This window comes from Sceloporus occidentalis, unplaced genomic scaffold, assembly GCF_023333645.1.
Source record: "Sceloporus occidentalis isolate IW3139 unplaced genomic scaffold, rSceOcc1.0.p SCAF_240, whole genome shotgun sequence".
NCBI lineage: Eukaryota > Metazoa > Chordata > Lepidosauria > Squamata > Phrynosomatidae > Sceloporus > Sceloporus occidentalis.
The window spans coordinates 155,765-177,005 of NW_028317220.1; the positions used below are offsets into that span (position 1 = coordinate 155,765).

The 21,241-nt window shown below is 42.3% G+C and overlaps 1 protein-coding gene across 2 annotated transcripts in view; it reads right to left on the reverse strand.

Moving 5' to 3' along the window:
* Positions 1-21,241, reverse strand: part of LOC149276411 (septin-9-like) — a 55,647-nt gene that overhangs the window by 19,330 nt on the left and 15,076 nt on the right. The window contains exon 3 of one of the 2 annotated variants that reach the window (XM_089503674.1): positions 10,727-10,742. The exons of the other annotated variant lie outside the window; for it this stretch is intronic. Coding sequence (XP_089359800.1) covers positions 10,727-10,742 — 16 coding nt within the window. The remainder of the gene's footprint in view (positions 1-10,726; positions 10,743-21,241) is intronic. 2 annotated transcript variants of the gene reach the window in all.

Sequence of the window (21,241 nt, forward strand, 5' to 3'; positions counted from 1 at the left end):
GCAACATACAAACATCATACACATGACACATGTGACATGTGACATGCTTAACCCCTTCAGCGATGTGCACTGCAACTCGTCCCCTACATCTTTAACAATGAAAAGCCTGCAATATGATGAATACAATGTGTGCAACGGGAATACTTAACCCTTCACCTGCCACCAAAGGAGGTTTTACACATACATACAAACATACATAGATACACACACATACATATATACACACATACATATATACACACATATACCTACACACATTTATATATACACTGACACACTTTACCTTTTGTTTTTACCAAATTGTGATGTAATAGCAATAGTAACAGCCGCTGCATGATATAATGGCACTATAATATATATCGTTATTATTATTATCTTTTATTCATATAGGAAAGGTTGCTGGGTAGGGGAGCACGCCTGCACTGCTCTTTATTATATTTTATTCCACAGCCTTTCACCTTGTAGCATATAAACATATAAAAAAGCGTCATGGCATATAGGGGTTAGCCGGGGGTGGGAAAGGGGCTCATGCAATTGGGGGGGATTCGGCATTTGCTAAACGAAGCACATGAAAATGTAAAGCGACCCTCCCAGCTATCATATATAATAAAGTGCATACCATGGTTGGAGTGTCCCTTTAAATGTACACAGATACATAGAATGTGACGGCAGATAAGCAGCGTTCGGCCCGTCTAGTCTGTCATAGAGACTCGGACTTTAATCAGTCGTTGCTTTTTTCCAGAGCCATAAGCCGATCCCATACATGTTTAAATTCCCTCTACCACTTGGGAGGCTGTTCCATGTATCCACCACCCTCTCTGTAATGTGAAACGTTCTTACATTACATCTAAACCTCTGACCCTCTAGTCTTAGATTATGGCCTCTTGTTTTAACGTGTTTGAAATAAACTGTTGAACGTCAATAAATTTGTATTATTTCTGTATATACCTGTTTCTATTACAAGCCATACGTATAACTGCCATGAAACCGACATCCCTTTCCTAATAATTCTACATCTTAATAGCCCTCCTCTGGACTCTCCAACATATATTTATATATATATATATATATATATATATATATCCTTCTGGAGTTCTCCAGAACTGTACGCAATACTCTATGTCTGACCATTGAACGAGTAGCCGCGTCTGGTCGCTCTCTAGGACATTGCTAAAGACTAGATGGGCCAGACGGTTCTATAGGCTGGTGATCTATATATTAAATGTAATACGAAGTTTATCTGGATTATTCACAATATCCTCATCTGCATCAACCGCATTGCTGGCTTTTCCCATAGAGGGGTCTGCATAGTGAAAGAATAAGGTTGTGGCCCCTGGGGCACGGCTAATATGTGATGCATTAGAACCCATGAGGTTTTCAAGCAGGCTAGGGGCCATACAGCTGTCAGGAGGTGACATCCGGCTTACAGACGGACCCCAACGACGTACATCTTTAAGATCTATTACACAGCAATGTCCTCAGACTTATATCTGTGTTGAAGCTGAGCAGTTGATCACAATAATGTATCGCTGCACATGGCTGTTCTTTCCTGTGTGTAGTTTCCGGTACCGTTATACATGTTCAGAGGGATTCTGACACGGCCACTGGTGAGTGTTATCTGAAGCCGGTCGCCGCTCTTTGGCACAGAAAGCTAGGTAGTTAATCCACACAGATGCGGACCAGATGTTGAGCTGCGCAGCCTCTTCTGTTTTGCTTTCTGTGCCGCACCAGTTCACACCACTTCTGCCCCTCTAGCATCATCTGACTCCATCCACCAAGTTCCCAGGACATCCTGCCCCCCGGGGATGTTCTGCACCGAGGTCCCCGACGCTCACCCGAAAAACAAACCATACTGTGCGCTGCTCTCTTATCCCCGGATCACTGCCCCTTCCTGCGTCCCGGATGTCTCGTGCGCATACATTGGCAATTCCTCCCCTTGGGACTGTCTCACCCAAATTGGGACTGTTGACAAGTATATATATATTTAAGCTGCTGACTTGCTCTTTAGGTCAGGGACTGTAATAAATTGTTTCAATATACCGGTAATTTCAATGTACATGTCCACAATATAATGCATTGATATAATGTATAGATATAATGCATAGATATAATGTATAGATATAGTGTATAGATATAATGCATAGGTATAATGTATAGATAAAATGCATTGATATAATGTATAGATATAATGTATAGATATAATGTATAGACAGGACCTCTGGGCGTGTTTGTAGATATATAACACATGCTAATGTATAGATATAATGTATAGATATAATGTATAGACAGGACCTCTGGGCGTGTTTGTAGATATATAACACATGCTAATGTATAGATATAATGTATAGATATAATGTATAGACAGGGCCTCTGAGCGTGTTTGTAGATATATATAACACATGCTAATGTATAGATATAATGTATAGATATAATGTATAGACAGGGCCTCTGAGCGTGTTTGTAGATATATATAACACATGCTAATGTATAGATATAATGTATAGACAGGGCCTCTGGGCGTGTTTGTAGATATATAATACATGCTCCGTGGCTTAATTACTAACATTTGCTACCCTGCGGAGGGCTTTTTATTTGTATTCCCGGGTCACGTAACTAAGATGTTCTTTTATGAAGTTAAAGCTTTCTGGAGTAATCTGGCCTTTGAAGAAGTAACCTATATTGGTTCATAAATGTCTATCAGGCAGGAAGAAGGAGGAGCAGAGTGCGGTTGGAGGCACAAAACGTTCTTAAACATTTTAACCTTTTCCCTGACAAACTGTAGGGCTCAGTTTGACGCTTTTCAGGGTGACAAACCCAAATTTCTGTCCAAGTGACGAAAATGACAAAATGAAAAAATCCGAATGAATTAGCAGGAGAGCGGCACATGCGCCAACCTGCGAAAGCCGGCGCTATTGCAATTGAGACAAAATAAATAAATAAATAAAGGCGGCGTAGCTTTCCTAATCTGGCCTGTTATATGCACCCCCCCCATTGGAGCATCAGAGGGTTAGTCAATGTAGTGGACACACCCCAAGCACAGAAGGGGTTAATATGATATTGAATTATGGGGATTATCTCCCAGAATATGGTTCAACGTCAAAACTTTTTTTTATGAATTATTTCCAAGCGATGGGCGTTTGTTTGCTTTGTTCAACAGGAAAACATTGCCAAATATTTTCTTTAGAAATCCAATAAATAAGGCACGTGTCATGACGTCACATGTATTTCAAAGAGTTTTTAATAAAATTATATTTGAGATTATTAAAACCGTGGATTACAAACTAGACCAATCCCCCCCCCCTCCAGATTCCACCACAAATAAAACCAGTAGCAGTATTCCCGATCAGAATACTTTTAACCCTTTCATTTATTCTTACTCTTCTGGGTGGCTGGGATACGAATATCTTGCAGTAAACATTAGAGGATTGTAACTAAATGGAGCATTAAAAACATAACTTCTAATATTGTTGAATCCCCCAAAACCTTCTCAAAAATCGTACTTAATCAAGCAAACATTTGCCTGATTTGTTATTTTATGATGGGAACGCTTAATTGTCATGTGACACAAAAGAAGGGCAGTGATAGGTTGTCACCAAAACAACAGAAAAAATGTTAATGTAATTAAACATTTAGAGGAATGAATGAAATGACAGATCTAGGAAGGTTTCATTGCGTACCATGTTTGTGAAATGAATGTTTAAGTGGAACAGCACCTTTAACCGCAGGAAAAAATTAATAAAACATCTACAAATCGTAAGCTCGTGAGCAGGACCCCATTGGGCGTGTTGAATGATGCTATCGCTGCTCTGGATTTACGGAGAGTATGAGAAAATATTCAGAGAGACAAATATTAGTTTGTATTTGATACTCAGATCAAAGGCTGAGACGTTGCCGGATGGACAGGGTCAGAACAGGCTGTCTTTTGTATCTCAGCGGCTGGTACTTCTCTGCCAGCAGAACTTAAATAAAAGCCCCCACTAGAGGATGCAGAATGAAGTCTCCACGCATATGCCCAGCTGTGTATGGGGCAGCGAAGGAATGACAGTAATGTTCTCGGGTGAGTAGTTGGAGGTGGGAGCGGGCCGCGGGCCGGAGATATCAATGCATTCCTCAGAATCCTGGTGAATTCTTTGCCCTGGGTATTTGATGCCAACATGACCAGGAAAGGCGAACATGATGGGATGTGCTGTTCCGCGCGGAGGTTCAGCAGAATGGCTACACAGCTCACACGGAGAAGCCGGAAGAAAAATATTAATTCTATTTTAAGAATTTAGACTATTTGTTACAACTTCTCCGACCTCAAGTATTCATACACACCTTCAACTTTCTAATTCACGGTTTCCTTTCTCCTCATTTATTCACCTCTGTTCTATGATCATACCTGGGAACCTTCTAAATGAACTGAGACTCTGGAAATATTAACTGTTCAATAGCCCATAATGAAGAATCTATGTAGTAACTTGCCAAATGTGTTCACCAAATGGCTCATAGTGGTCCTCAAGTAAATGTTGACTTGTCCTTATTTAGACATGCACTTAATTAAGTCACCTGCATTTAGGGAGGGATCTCAACCATAAACACAAAAAAGCAACAATTGGGGGTCTTAGATATGATCACAGCAGTGAAGAATAGGAAGGAGATCAGTCCCAGGTTGTGTGAACCCGAGAATCTGCCCCTTCACCCTAAGAAGGGCAAAACCCTGAAAGTTCCCAGGTTTGTCCATTATCCTAATCTCTCAAAACCGTGAGCTGGCTGCTTAACATAGGGTACCGTACCCCAAAAAATAAACCATAAGGATTTGGCCTTCAAGCATCAAGGAAACTGAGGTTTGTTCATGAAATTGTGAATATGAGGCACAGTTGTGATTCAAAGTAACTTAATTAAGAAGAAGCCAAGAACTGATTATGGAGGCTCAAACCCTGAGTTGGCCCAATATAACGTATATATTAAAATCAGTGCGATTTCTTAAGTATGTATTATGCAGGGTTTACCCGACTCTTCCAGGAGAAACATGCGGAAATGTTTAATGGTGCTGCCAAATGGTTAAATTCTCTAAACTTTCAATGACGTGTCAACACAGGCAACACAGTAGTAAGTAGAAGATATAATTCAACTTAAAAGTCAGTAACTTGTAAAAACGCAAATGCAGAGTATTTACACAAAAACATATTAAACTGCCTGGCATATATCCCAGATGTATTACACAGGTATCTTTGGAATATGGTTACACTTATTATTTTCTGCGCTTTACTTTTCCATTTTTTGATAAAACAGTAAATGCTTACAATCACATGAATAGTAATACATTTAAAATGAATATTGTTAATTACTCTTGGTTTGTTGATCCCTTGTGTAGTATATACACTGCTGTTATGTTCTACTGATTATCCAAGAATAAACTATTGAATTTCTATGGTAGGTCAATCATTTAACATTGTTTCTTGTCAATCTTTGGTAAAAAAAAAAAAAAAAAAAATATTAACAGCAATTTTGTTGCAAAGAGATCATCAAAAAATCTAGAAAATATTTTCAAATATCCAGCAATTTACAAGGTTCCTTCCTAGTTTATATAATTAAGGAACTAAATGTAGCTGAACCGGTTGTTTCCTATTAGTTGACAAAAAGAGCCCAAGGAAACGCAGGAATAAAATGTCGAAGAAGAAACGCAGCAAAAGCTGAAGGTTGTCTATAGAAGCACCGTGCCCGGCATTATGAGGTCCCAGGGGTTCCACCATCTATTCTGCATTGACAACATGATACTGCAAGTTATCCTCCCACAGATCACAAAAGGGGGTAGTTTGATTTTTTCCATGCTTGATATTAGGTTTTGGACCATGTTTTAGAGTGAGCAAACTTTGTACATTACATAGACTTTGACAGCATAGAAGAACCCAGCCCATCTAGTCTGCCCATTTTTCCTGATGTAAGGGATCCAATCCTCACCTGGTCTTGCCCCAGAGTGAGGATCACTTTATGTCTATCTCATGCCTGTTTAAATCCCTCACTGTATTAGCTTCCACAACTTCTGCTGGGAGACTGTTCCATTTATCTACTACCCTCCCAGTAGAGTAGAACTTCTTTACATTACATCTAAGCCTCAGACCCTATAGTTTTAGAGGCCTCTTGTTCTAAAATTGGTCCTTCTTTCCCATAAGCTTGCCTCCTGTATCCATTACATCTCCTCTCTCTTCTGATGGGAAACTTGTAGTCTTTCAGTCTGTTCTACAGTTGCCATGGGTTAGGTTTAGCAGAATCGAGGGTATAACTCTCCTACTTCATGCACCCAGAATTGAATTCTGTCCAAAAACGAGTTGAAATAACTATGATGTATAAAAGAACTAATACATATGGCCTTGTTATAATGAGTATTATAGAACAACACATCAATCATCAAAGGCATCAGACATCAATTCCTTTTTGTATTTGATTTCTCTAGAATGAAGCACAAAACTGCCTTGTGACTATTTATAATTGTTGCCAGTGTGTTAGATTAGGTGTATCTATTGAATAGAACTGCATCCAATGATAGCCAAATGGACTAACTTGAAACAGCTAGATGAAGGCTCAGCAATCTGCCAAAAATGGTCAGATGAGGTCATATATGTATCGTTTATCGTACAAAATGTTCTGAAGCGACGTACAAAAAAAACACGTTGATGAATTAGTATTGACATCATTCTGCTAATGATTGCTATCGTTAAGTAAGCTCTCCTGATGAGCATTTGACTACTTGCTTGTGGTTTAAGTAGCCTCGCAATCTAGTTTAGTCTAAATCATTAAACATGCAGCCTCTTGAAGCGCTGAGACCCATCCTCATGCAAAACTATAGCACAATAGTTAAAGGGACTCACCAGCCATCATGTGTACTTTAATGTATTTTTAATTATTAGCATGTCCCATCCTCATCAGAGTACCCTCTATTTACTTGCACCGTGTCCTTGCTCCCCAACTTCTTGGCTTCTAGGCTTGGCTAACAAGACTTCTTGCTCACAAGTGCAGAAATCATTCTTATTAAGTTCATTGGGAATGCTTTCTTGGCATGAAAAGTGAAGTACAGAGGGAGTGGGGAAAATTCACCTACCTTTAAGGGTGAGTACTTTAATATGTACTATTTACTGGTGAAATAATTTTTAAATTGCCATCAAAACTCTAGATTTCACACCAATGGAACACAGATTATAATTTGAACTCAAGAAAGGGTTAAATCGTACACAAGAAGGATTGTGCAAGGATTGTCCAAATATGCCATATAGATATTATAGAAAGTGTGTTCCCATACACAACTAAAGGGCTGTGTAGTTTAAAGTGTTGAAAATGTAACATTAAATGATGGCTACGGCAGTGCTGAAGAAGCTGTATTTGAAACATACAATGCGCATCCATGTGTCTTTATGTCTTCTCTGATATCTACTATAAAAGGATGAAATACTAATAAACCTATAGAAAAAAAGTACACACTCTCATACTAAAACACAGATAATGTCACCTGATGGCCACCAAACCATTTCCCACATAACAAGGGCATCCCCGCTGAAACAGAGGGCTGCTTGTAAGAAGAAAACAGATCAAACGCAACTTCAGAGAGCCCTAGATCATTCGTAGAATAAGGACCTCAAAGAGTAATGTAGGTCAGATGATGGGGTAGTTGCCATCTTTAAACCTGCGGAGGACAGAGTGATCAGCATTTTTTTTAACCTCTTCAAGGCCTGGACAGAGGATCTGGATTTAAATGTACCCTTCTACTGGACCCATGCAACATTTCTGCCTGTTCATATCCTTGGATAGGCCAACTTCTCTCTTACTGAAAGCTATCGTTTTCGGATAAACAAGAATATTTTTTTCCTGTTGTATATGCATTTTTGTTTGTTTTTTTGCCTGGCTCCTGCTGGTTTATTGGGATATCTCAATTAATGCCATATGTGCTAGAGCTGCACAACACGAAAACACAAAGCATCTTCCTCGCTGCTTCGTGAGGGACGAGGGCTGAAGGGAGAATTTAGTCACATGTAATTTCACATCAAGATCTGACTCCTAGCTACACCTCTAACAACAACCAAGTCATTCTTTTGCCAGTTGAATTGTGGGAAGGTATACATTTATATAATAAAGATGAAAATGTGTTGTGTAGCATAAAATATGACAATAAGGGTGAATCAGTGCATATATCAAGAGGTAAAACATTTATAAAACTCCCCATTCATATGCCACAACTAGATGGGAACAGAGTAGATATACAGTACTTACTCTATAAAGTAGTGGTGTATTGAAGAATTGGCTAGGCTTAGGATAGGGGGTTTGGGTTGGGCCAATAGCCCATGGGCTTTTTTTCTAGGGAGCAAGTGCCACCCTTGGCAAGGTAGGACAGGCGCTGCTATTTGCCCAGTTGGGGTAAGTTGGTATCTATTTCTATTTAGTTATTGCGCTATAAGTGTAGCTGTTTATAATGCTAGAGAAATAAAACTGCATTCTCTACCACGGTGTGTCTTTGTGGATGAGATATCATTAACAAATTAATATCAGTATCTTCTAAAAGACGGACACATTTTCCAGCACAATAAAACATTTAAAAACTTGGAAAAGAGAAAAAAAAGCCCTGTTTACGGGAGCTAATGCATTTTTAGTAACAAGCTGAGCCTTGCTGACCCGCTCGCCCTGTTCACGGCTCCCGAAAATTTTGATGAATATTAAAGATATTAAGGTAGACAGGTCAACGGATTTTGGCAAATGAGGGGGGCTTCTTAGCAGCCTTTAAAATCTAACAATCAAAATAACAGCTAAGTCATTGATACTGCAAAGGAGTATTTTACTATAAAAGGTCATTTTTCATGAGATTTCCTCTTTTTTTGAGTGCCAGAGAGGGAGCGGGGACATTGTGGAATATAGGAGGAGGCTGTGGGAAGTAGTGGGAGGCATTGGAGAAAAAAAGTGCTGACAATGTGAGATCAGCGGGCTGTCAGATGTAGGACAAGGGTGCGTTGGGCTGGCGGGGGCATGGTGAATGTGAAGCCTCGGTGACGATTCTCAGGATAGACCTCTGACACGCGTGAAGTCATTTCCCCAGTCACTGTACGGAGCATTCTCCCTGTACAGGAAGCGAGTTCAGCCAGAGTTTGTGCAAACACTCCTTTCTCTCCATCTCCCTGCAAACCTCCCAAATACACCTCCATGCTGTCTCCATAGAAACAAGGACTTTGCTGGACTGGGATCAGAAACCATGTAGAAGAGAGAGAATAATGGACGGGGGTGGGGAGCGAGAGTAAAAAGGGAGACGGAAAAACAGAGATGAGCTTAGAAAAGGAGAAAACCCTTTGAGACACGTTTAATGGGTATCTCTGTCCTCGGTGTTTTAGGAATAAAATTGAAAGAAGTTTATGTCAAAGACAGACAAAGTAGGAGATTCGGGAATCTCATGATCAATGAGGGTAGGAAGAGGGGGCTCAGAATAGGGCAAAGATTAGGGCTAGGCTGAGTTTGCTGATTAGGGCTTTATTTTTGAGACAGGGTTAAAGTTTGGGACCTGGAAGGTATTTTTCATGGAAGAAGATCTAAAATTGGTTTCCCTTCCCCCTGCAATTTCTTTAGGTTACCAGTTTGATGCAATGTCACAGAATTACCAAAGCCTGCAGAAGAAGGAATACTAAGGTGGGAGATGCAGACCTGGCACTGTAAGGCATTAAATCCTAGGGGTGTCTGTCTATCAAGGCCGGCCCGACAATGGAGCCGAGTGGGGCAACCGCTCCAGGTTGCACTTTTGAAAGGGCCGCCCCAAGCCCTTTTTTTTTTTTTAAAGCGAAAGAGAGAGAAAGGGGCGCCGAGTGGTTTTCGCTTACCAAGCTGTCAGTACCCGCTCAGCGCCCCTCTCTCTCTCTCTCCTCTGCGGCGAGTCTCCCTGTTCGGTCTTGGTGCCGGCAGATTACTTCATTTCCGGCGCTCAGCATTACAAGCCGGCACCGAGACCGAACAGGGAGACTCGCCGCAGGACTGCTGAAAGGTAGAGGAAGGGTAGATAATGGGGGGAGGGGGGGGCGGCGGAGGGAGAGGAAGGGTAGATAAGGGGGGGGCGCCATTTTAAAATTCGCCCCAGGCGACATTTTGCCTTGGGCCGGCCCTGCTGTCTATGCCCGTTAATACGGTGATGTTGTTGTTGGTTAAGAATGTGTTGTTGAGGTTTTCATTGGTATTATAATGCAGCAGGTCAGCCATTATGGCTATTGTTCCTGATGTATAAGAAATGTCCGTATAATTTTATTTATAAGGCCCACAGTCCAATAAACGACTGATGCACCTTTTCTGATAAACGTGGCAGTAATACTCCACGTTGTGGTGAACACATTTTTGAGCAGAACGTAGACATAATATGAAATAAGAAAGATGGCGGTGGAAGGCTTGAGGGTTTTATGACTTTGCCATTAGAGTTGCCTTCACATGAGGGTCTTAATATGAAAGCATTAAGATGACCTGCAATACCACCCAGTATGCCTTCCTTTGCGTCCCCTTTTCCTCTCATCATCTGGACCAACGAAGGCCACAGTGGTATGACGAGCCGGGTTACAACAAACCACAGGGATTTCATAGACAGGTCAGGCATTTTGTTATATTATCCTCTACCTCAACAATATTACATGTAAATCCTGCACATCCTGTCGCACAGCAACCGGTTACTGCAGCGTAGGGTGATATAGTGACGCTACCAAGATCATTATGAGAGGACATTGAAAGAGACCACGGTATTGCATTTTTGCCTCATGATTAAGTAAGTTGTTGGACTAGTGTGATATAGAAAAACATTTGGCGCCTCTGGAGTCAATGGATACATAGGGATGCAGCCAAACGAGAATTCAAAGTAAACAACGTACTGTCCCGTCCTCGATTCTATGTAAAGAGAAATGGATGGAGAAACAAAACCGAGTTGAGAGGGGTTAAAAATAAAAAATATTCTAAGGAAATCTATAAGGACTCTTCACGTTATCTGCTGTTATCCTTGAGGCAGACACAAATAAGGAACAATGAAGTAGTAACCAACAAGAAGTGGGGTATTAAAACATTTTTATATGCTTTCATTTTTGTGGCAGAGAACAAGTTAAGACATTAATACTTTTTTAGTGGGGAAAATGACTGGGGTGGGGCTGAAAGATCTGAAGAGTCCTTTTGTCTGGAAGAGGAGTGTTTGAGGCTACCACCCCCCCCACCCCCTGCGACCACGCTCTTCGGTTAACAAGCTGGAAAGAGGTGGGGGCCGCATGGAGGTCTCCCTTGGTCCTTTCTTGGACTGGTAAGGAAGGGGGGCTGCAGAATGGACTGGGAAAGTGGGCTAGGTTTGCTAAGCTGTGATATATCTGTACGAGTACCTAAACTACACTTCCCGGTTTATATGCTGCAAATCGTTAATGATCCTAGTAGGGAGGATGTGATCGCTGATAATCCAATGAGAAATGCTCAGATTAGAAATAGATGTTCTTCAGGGGGATGAGGCACAGGGCAGATACAGCCCAAGAAAACGTATATGTTGCCCAAAGCTAGTGTGAAAAAGTGCATGATTTATGAAATTGTACCAGTGGCTAAAAGTGTGCTCTTTAGCGTGTCAACCACATAAACCTTCGCATATCTGTCATGTTATTGGCAACAACCGTTAATTGGTGTGACAGTGGAGTGTTTCCAACAAAAATTATGAATAATGCAACATTTTTCATGATTAAATGGATATTTCTTTTTTCTAATGCTAACTTTTGTAACAAATATGTAGGGCTGAAACAACGAATCGATAAAATCGATAATAATCGATAACGGAAATCGTTGTCGACGATTTCCGTTATCGATTAATCGAGTGATCGATTCGTTGTTGGAGCACTCGGCTCCTTTTACTTACCTCCGCGAGCGTTCCCCGCTTCCGCTACACGCGCCTTCTTTTAGTTGCGGTTTGCTCTGTGCGAGTGGCTCCATTCGCACAGAGCGATTCGCGGGGGTGGGGGTGGGGTTTCAGGGGATGCAGGGCAGAGTGGGGGTGGGGGGGGGCAGGCCAGGGTAGGAGACTGAGTGCAGGGCAGGGTGGGGGTGGGGATGCAGGGCAGGGTGTGAGTGTGGGGGCAGGGCAGGAGACTGGGTGCAGGGCAGAGTGGGGGTGCAGGGCAGAGTTGGAGACTGGGTGCAGGGCAGAGTGTGAGTGTGGGTGCAGAGCAGAGTGGGTGCAGGGTGTGAGTGTGGGGGCAGGGCAGAATGTGGGGGCAGGGCTGGGTGCAGGGCAGAGTTGGAGACTGGGTGCAGGGGCACAGTGCAAAGTGCCAGGGCTGGGTGCAAAGTGCCAGGGCTGGGTGCAAAGTTCTGGGTGCAAAGTGCCAGGGCTGGGTGCAAAGTGCTGGGTGCAAAGTGCCAGGGCTGGGTGCAAAGTGCCGGGTGCAAAGTACTGGGTGCAAAGTGCCAGGGCTGGGTGCAAAGTGCCAGGGCTGGGTGCAAAGTGCCAGGGCTGGGTGCAAAGTTCTGGGTGCAAAGTGCCAGGGCTGGGTGCAAAGTGCTGGGTGCAAAGTGCCAGGGCTGGGTGCAAAGTGCCGGGTGCAAAGTGCTGGGTGCAAAGTGCCAGGGCTGGGTGCAAAGTGCCAGGGCTGGGTGCAAAGTTCTGGGTGCAAAGTGCCAGGGCTGGGGCAAAGTGCCGGGTGCAAAGTGCCAGGGGTGGGGCAAAGTGCTGGGTGCAAAGTGCCAGGGCTGGGTGCAAAGTGCCGGGTGCAAAGTGCTGGGTGCAAAGTTTCTTGAACAGTAATAGTCCACCTCTTTTCAGAATGTTTGGGGTTATTTTGTTTCATAAATATTGTGTTTGGGTTTTTGTACTTTGAAAATATTGTTTTTTATTACATCATAACAAAATAAGAATGTTAATGTAAATTTTAAGTTGTTTTTTAACATCCAGTTCATTAAATTATTTTAAATAAACAAAAAATTTGCATATTGTTTTTTTTATCCGATTAATCGATTAATCGAAAAAATAATCGGCTAACTAATCGATTATTAAAATAATCGTTAGTTGCAGCCCTACAAATATGTTACATTCAATGAAGCAAGTGGAACTGGACCTTTAAGCCAAAGCATACGTTTGGACAGCCAATAGGATTACAGCCTAGCCTGGAGCATTTCAAGAGTCTGGATCAGTTTAAATGTGAGTAGAAGAAACTCAAGGGCTCCCCAAGTGGAGTAACTATGAAGGACTTTGTGAGCATTTTACTATGCATTCTTTAAAGTGTAATTAAATAAAATTTGCAGCAAATTGTTGACAGAAAATCACTTTTTAATTCAGATCATTGATAGCCATTTCCGTGCTGAAGATAACTAGTTCTGAGTATACAAAGTGTCAGGAAATGTGCCTGGCCAAACACAGCAGTCAGCAGAGGCACTTGTGTAACTACAGGGGTCGTGTCGTGCCTCTAGGGGGCCAAGTGCGACCCCTGCCACCCCTTGTTTGTGTCTCCTCCTACCGGTTCAAAATTGTTTAGAAAGGTCCGTTCTGACCTGGACTGCACCAATTCGATGGAAATGTACTTGTGTGTGTATTGTGTGTGTGTGAGCATGGGTGTATGATTGTGTGTGTGAGCTTTTATGTTTAGGTGTTTGTGAACATGTATGTGTAAGTGGGGTGAGATGGAGTGTGTGTTAGAATGCATGTGTACGTGTGTGTTAGTGAGTAAGTGTGTGTAAGTGTGTTTATATATGTTGTATGTTGGAAGGGGGGAAGGGGCAAAGAAGGCACAGACTAGCTGTTAACGTTGGGGGTCCCCCTGGGCAATTTTCGTACCAGTGCCCTGTGGTTTCTAGTTACACCCCTGAGCAGAAGGTGGGTAAAGGGGCAAATGCATATGGGTGAATGATGCAAAACCCCCTCATCCATTTTCAATGGGACCACTCAGCTTTTGTTAAAGTGTGCATGATGGCTGGAGTGTCCCTTTAAAATGTCTATCGTTCCACCATACAGATGCCAAACACTGTGTACAAAATACATATAGCCTCTCTCACTCTACTGAGCATTGTGTTATCGGAAGGCATTAGTATTTATCCACGTTAAGGAATGGTGATTCTGTTTTATTATTCACCACTTTTAACCAGAAGACAATCCAGGCCCTACGCTGTTTGGATGAGAATCTGTGCTCATTTTGCCTGTTTGGCTTTCACGAAGGGAAGGAAGGAAGGTGGTGTTTTTGTGTAAGGGAAGGGAGGGCTGCAGCTTCAAAAGCCATTCTGTGTGGGGTACAGCAGAGAAGGCATGTTCCTAATCTCCACAGCTGGCTCTCTACAAACATCACAAGCGGTTTGGGGAACATCTGGACACTAAAAGATTAGTACATGGCTCAGAACGTGACTGAATCCTTATATATTGCTGCAGGAAAAATCGCCAAAAGCAAGGAGCCAACAATGAAGGCTGGAGAAGCCAGAGTGTCACTCATACACTGGGACACGGAGTTAACAGGGCTGCTTGCACTGATCCTGTCCGCGTGTTAACACGATGTAGCTGGAGTCTTTTCTTCGGGGGGGCTGCAGAACTCCCAGTACGCTGGTGGGTCAGATTCAAGCCCATAGGGATTTCAAAGCAGGCCCAGAACTACAGGAAACCATAGTCATCTGGTGGTAAAAGTGCGGTTCCACTTACTCTGCTAAATGAAGCAGTGGTTTGGTGATAGGAGGCAGAAGGTTGTAAGTAATGGGGGTATATTCAGAGGAAGTATTGGGACCTGAACTTTTTGATATTTGTATTAGTGATATTACAGACAGTCCTAATGGTAAGGTATGTAATTGTACAGATGATGCAAAGATCTGCAACAGGGTAGACCTTCTGGTGGAACAACTCAAATGGCAAATGATTTACTGTAAGCAAACAATGCAATAAAGCATCTCAAAGAGCAATCAGGATTTTGGGTTTCATAGGGAAAGGAATTAGTATCAGAAAGACGGAGGTTCTGCCACTTTACAGATCTCTGGTCCGGCCCCACCTAGAATATTGCGTACAGTTCTGGAGACCCCATCTCCAGAAGGATATTGACACATTGGAGAGAGTTCAGAAGAGAGCTACAAAAATGGCAAGTATTTTGAAGGACAGAAATTATCAGGAAAGTTCAAAGGATCTTAATATGTATGGCTTGGAGAAAAGAAGAGGGGGGGGCATGGAATAGAAGCATTTAAATACTTTTAACAAAGTACAGGAGGAAAGTTTACTTGAAAAAGGATCAATGTAAGAACAAGAGGGCATGTTATAAAACTAGATGTAACATAAAGTTCCTTAGTGAGAGAGTAGTAGATAAGTGGAACAGTCTCCCGATTTGGACACCTGGAATGTTGGGGGGGCACAGTCACTTTACTGCTTTAATCCCTCCTGCACTTGTTATGTATCTACTTACCATTTTAGAGGGATTATATATTTAACCTGTTCATTGGCCACTTAGCAGGGCTGTAGTTCAGGATGTGGAAACTATATTTATCAGGTCTTCCTTTCTGTGGTTGGAAACCAGAGGTGATTGCTATTGCGCCTTAAAAGTCAGGTGAAATTACAGGCGTGTTACAAAATACCACAAATATTATATATTAGATATATCCAGGCATTCAACAAAAAAGCCACAATTCAACCTCAAGTGAGTAGAAGGATTTGACAATGGAACTGGCACCGGTACATTGAAGAATAATAAGACATTTGGGGGTAGGGGTATAGTGTGTAGTGTGTATAGGGCATACCGTATGTATAGTGTGTATAGGGGTATAGTGTGTAGTGTGTATAAGGGATATATTGTGTAGTGTGTATAGAGGGTATAGTATGTATAGTGTAAAGTTTGTATAGTTTGTAGTGTGTATAGGGGGTATAGAGTGTGTATAGAGGGTATAGGATGTATAGCGTGAATTAAGGAGTGGGGTAACAAGCAAAACCAGGTGCAGGTTTTCCTAGATGGCTAAAATAGTTAGGAAAATACCTTACATTTAATGAAGATACATAATTAATAATATGCTTTAATAATTAGGCTGTATCCTACTGGATTTCCACAGCAAACAAAGTAATGTTAGTAAAAGCGGACACCATCGGCAGCAGGGTCGGACTAAGAAGAAAACAGGCCTTGGCATTGAAATCAGCAGCCTACAGATTTAATGAATACGTGCTTCCACAAGTCAAAAATACACCCAGATCCAGTGGCCCACCAGGTATTTGCCCGATATGCCCTATGGCCAGTCCAAGCCTGATCATCATCATATTCCAGACACCTGGCAGTGTGTTAGGGCAATAGGTCAGATGTGAATCAGCCTGGAAGGTAATGATTCTTATTTTGTGTATTCTTCTTTAAAGGGTTGGTAGAGGTGTAGAAGTCAGATTCAAGATGAAACAATGAACGACGGAGCTGCACAATAACCTTATTAACAGAGTACAGGAGGAAAGCTTGTTTCAAAGGAGGAGAAAAGTTAGAACAAGACGTTTTAATCTAAAACTAGAGGTTTAGGTGTAATGCACAGAAGTTTTACTTTACTGAGAGGATAGTAGATACATGGAACAGCCTCCCAGCAGAAATAATAGAGGCTAATATAGTGAGGGAACGTAACCCCTTCACAACAAAGCCCATACATGTACGGCTCACAATGCATTGTCCTTAATGGGTTTAAGGACAACCCATTGTCTTTAAGGGGTTAAACATACATAAAGCTATCCTGAACCAATGACCAATTAAAGTCTGAGTCTTTACATCAGGAAAAATGGGCAGACTAGACGGCCCGAATGGTTCTTACCTGCTGTCAAATTTTATGTTTCTACGTTACTTGAACCTTGTGCTGATCAAAACAACGAAATCCCCAAAGAGTTGCTATACTGTACAAAAAGCTTCAACAGGGCAGAATCAGCCAAACTCACACCCATATAATAGTTTTGGGTAGTAGTTCAAACTTGCAAGGTTAGAATTTCACATAGATCTGATATATATATATTTTCCAAAAGAGAAGCTTTTTTTAAAAAAACCAAAAACTAAAAACATTTATGTCTTATATTTAATAGCTGGGATGGAAAACATCTATATCTACACGGTAGAAAAAGTGAAGAAAGGAATCAAAATGGTGATTTGGTATGACGGCAATGCAAAATTATGCTGTGAAGTATATCACTATGCGATAAGGAATGCTTTTTTTCAGCTAAAGGGGGTCAAAGCAGAGAAGCCAACTATTGTTGGACACCAAATATCAACAATGCATCGCAGGGATCATGGGTATAGGAAGCAGAAGACCTTATACCACCCCCCAATTTTCCCCAGAACTCCCACCTGAAGAATACTTTATCCAAGGAACGTTGTTTATCCAACGAGAATTTGTTACAATTGGTTATATGGCACACGCATAAAAAGTAGGAAGCGCTGCAGCTATACACGTATTACATTATCCGTCTCTGGCAGCAGACTTTTTAAAGGAGTGACATAAACGGCATGTTTTTTTAGATATTCAGTGAGCAATGTTTTCCACCGCACCCCCTCTTCCCCCCACAAGCGCGGCTCTGTGCTTCAAACTGCAGAAATGGTTCCAGAACTCCCCAGGGTAACGCTGCTCTGTGCAACCCTCACACACACTTGGAACAGATGTGATCAGGAGAAAAAAGAGGAGAGCCAGGAGAGAGAGAAAGAGAGAGCCCGGAGAAAGAGAGAGAGCCAGGAGAGAGAGAGAGAGCCCGGAGAAAGAGAGAGAGCCAGGAGAGAGCGAGCCAGGAGGAAGAGAGAGAGCCAGGAGGAAGAGAGAGAGAGAGCCAGGAGAAAGAGAGAGAGAGAGCCAGGAGAAAGAGAGAGAGAGAGCCAGGAGAAAGAGAGAGAGAGAGAGGGGGGGGGGGAGAAAAGTGAGAGGAAAGGATAAAAAGAGCAGTAGAAAGAGCTGGGGATAAGAGAAAAGAAATACATGGAGGAAAAAGAGAGGATAATAGCTGAAACAGGGTTTTAGGGGTTTGTAAAATTCTGTTGATATTAAGGAAACTACGACCCTGTTCACCGTCTTTGCTCCCTCATTACCCAGGGCCTATAGATGGAATATAAACACTGCCGGAAACTTTGTATACAGTCTGGTCCTCATCATAGGGACCTGGAATCTGAAATTACCAGATCTAGCTCTGCGCAGACATACCACCACCCCATCAGATACACATACCACCCAATATGCACGCTTATTGTACACCACCACTTAAAACAATCCTCAGAAACTCACACTGACAATGGCTTCCATCGTGTGCATCTTTTAGCATTACACTCATGGGTGCGTATCACCAGGATAAGGTCAATATTAGAACAGATGCAGAAAAATGGCAGATTGCTAGGTTTGCTCTTGTTCTAAAAAACTGCAATGGCATATGTGCCAAGTGTCTGTTTAGGATGGACAGTCCCATCGCTGAGACCTACATCCTTCTGTCCCTCTTTCCTTCCTTGTTCTCCCTCTTTTCTAGAAGCTCAGAAACTTTGGTGGGTATGAGCGTAGCACAGTACTCTATGGGCTTAACCTCTTAATGACAAAGCCCATACATGTACAGGCTCAAAATGCATTGTTTTCAATGGGTTTAGGGACCGCCCATTGTCCTTAAGCGGTTAAAAGTCATTCTAATAACTCTATGTACAGCATATGAATTGAATTGTGTAAATACAATGTATTCTTCTCCTTCTAAAGGTCTCAGTGAGTTACATAAATAGCCAATAGATATAAGGCTGGTCTCAGATTCAATAGACCTGTCATCAGCACGTCCTCACGTTGCAGTGAAGAACTGGTCAAGTAGATGGCACTTAAGCTCCAATCTGAAGCCCAGAGAGATGAAAGCACTCCAATTAGGTGGCTTAACACGTCAGTGACACCACTGATGCTCTAACACATTAATGGTGGAATAACTGCACACGCTAATACCACCAATTCCTTTATCCAGTAAGGCATGTCTCTGGATAAGTGTACAGTTTAGACACTCAAATGAAAATCAGTAGCATATCCAAGAAGTGTAGTGGCATGATAAAAAAAACCTACTTACCGAGACCCTATATAATTCCTACTCCTGTTTAAGCCTTTTTACATAGCTGATCTTTCCCTTTACCAACAACATTCTACTACACGATCCCACAGGGTTAACAATCCAGGAGATGTTAAGCGGGGTGCAAGGGCATCACCGTTTCTTCGCAAAACGTTTAGAGTTTCATCTACGTCCATATACCAGGCGGTGCTGTGTGTGAGACATTACTGGCCGAGTAAGGAACAGAAAGTTGCTTGGCGTTAGACATTGACCGCAATGGGGCGATGGGAACCTTTGGCTTTGGGAAGCTCCACATTAATATAACCGCATGGAGCCGGCGTGGTGTGTGCACAAGAAGAAGCATCGCTAGTAGAGCTGGAGAATCCCAATGCTGCTGACAACGAGACACGCAAAGGATGTCTAAAAGCAAACTCATTGCCTCCTGATAGTAAACCCTCTTCTGGTAACAGATGAAAGTGGTTTTTTTTGCTTCTATTAAAAGTATTGCTTTACATTGCTATAGAAAGGTAATTTCAGTCCAATTTCATCAATTGCCACTAAAAATGTTTAATTAAAACTGACACATTTGAAGAATCTATCTCCTAAAGCATTTAAAACAGGATCCATATAGGGTTTAGTAAATATGGTATGGAATGAATTGAAATAGATGTAAAGCCCGGGAGATACGCCGGCGTTGAGATCCTATATGCAGGGTGCTCGGCTCCGTTCCCTGTCGACCCTTGTTGGGGGCGTTACCCCGACTGCGCTGCAGACTCTTCAGTATTTGCAACTTAGAGCTTACGTTGCGTCTATTCCTCAGAAACCCAACCTTATCAGGGACCCCACGCCTTTTGAATCGTTACATTTAAAGGATGCTCTTCCCCCTCATGGGATTTCCCTGCTGTATCAGCTGCTCTTGAGTGTGGGGGATGGTGGTTTGCCGGCCTATGTGGGGAAGTGGGAATCGGATCTCGAGGTGTCATTCACTGCGGCGCAATGGGGGAAAATCTTCTCTTTAACGCATGGTGGCTCCCTTAGTACCAGGTCCCAGGAGCTCTCTTATAAGCTGCTCACATGCTGGTACCGCACGCCCTCTCGCCTGCATTGCATGTTCCCTGACCATTCTGAGTTGTGGATTGGATTGTCGGTGGGGTCGATTCTTCATATATGGTGGGAATGCCCCCTTATTGTTCCTTTTTGGAAAGCTATCCAAGCCGTCCTCCCGCATTTCACTGACTCTCCGCCTCCTTTTGACCCTGCCAGTTACCTGCTCCATCATACCACCACGCCTGTAACAGTGCATAAGAGGTCTGTGCTCCGACACTTGCTAGACGAGGCTAAAGCCTTGATTCCCTTGCATTGGGCTTCTGTCACCCCACCCTCGTTTAGGGAATGGATACTAAGGGTGGAGAGAGTGTGTGCTCTGGAGGAGTTGGTGGCCCGCTCTGATAGACAGGGTGAGCGACATAGGCGGACCTGGTTCTACTGGTCCCAGTACTTTCTGGACCCCTCCACCCAACTAATGTTGTCATAATTGAGCTGGGTACCTGGGATTCCTCGTTTTCCTGTTATGATTCTACTGTTTGTGGATGTGTCAATGTACTTAGCCCTGCTGCGTCAGGGTCTCGTGATGTATTTCTGCTGCCATGCGCTGTCCATTTTTTGTCTTTTTGTCTTCCTCCCCTTCCCCATTATGTTTCTGTTTCTCCTTTTCACTTTGTGTTATAAAACGTTTAAAAAAACAATAAAATTTAGATTTAGAAAAAAAAAATAAAAAAAATAGATGTAAAGCACACCAAGCTTTCTCCCGCATTCAGTTAAGAAAGAACATCTTAATAAACATATGAATAAATCAGATGTTGCTTTTTTCCTGCTGCGCTCGAACGTCAATGTCATTACACAGCATGATATATTCCCATTAACAGACTCATTTTCCTTTAATTGGACACCCACATCCTTCATACAGCATGTGTTTTCATGAAGCTCGCACTGTAACATGTATAGATAGAATAAGAGGTAACCTGCATGAGGAACTAAAGCTTCGGATCCGCGGATAATCCCTAGTGCCGACCGCCTGGATCATTGAAATAATGTGTATTAGATCATTTTAGCAGGGCCCTCCTCACATGTTGTTTCTGTATGTCTTCTTGTTATGTTATATGCTATTGTTATGTCCTATATACCCTTTGTACAGCGCTGTGGAATCTGATGGCGCTATCTAAAACAATAAATGGTAATAATAATGATAATAATTAAAGAACTTAGTAAGTACTGGCA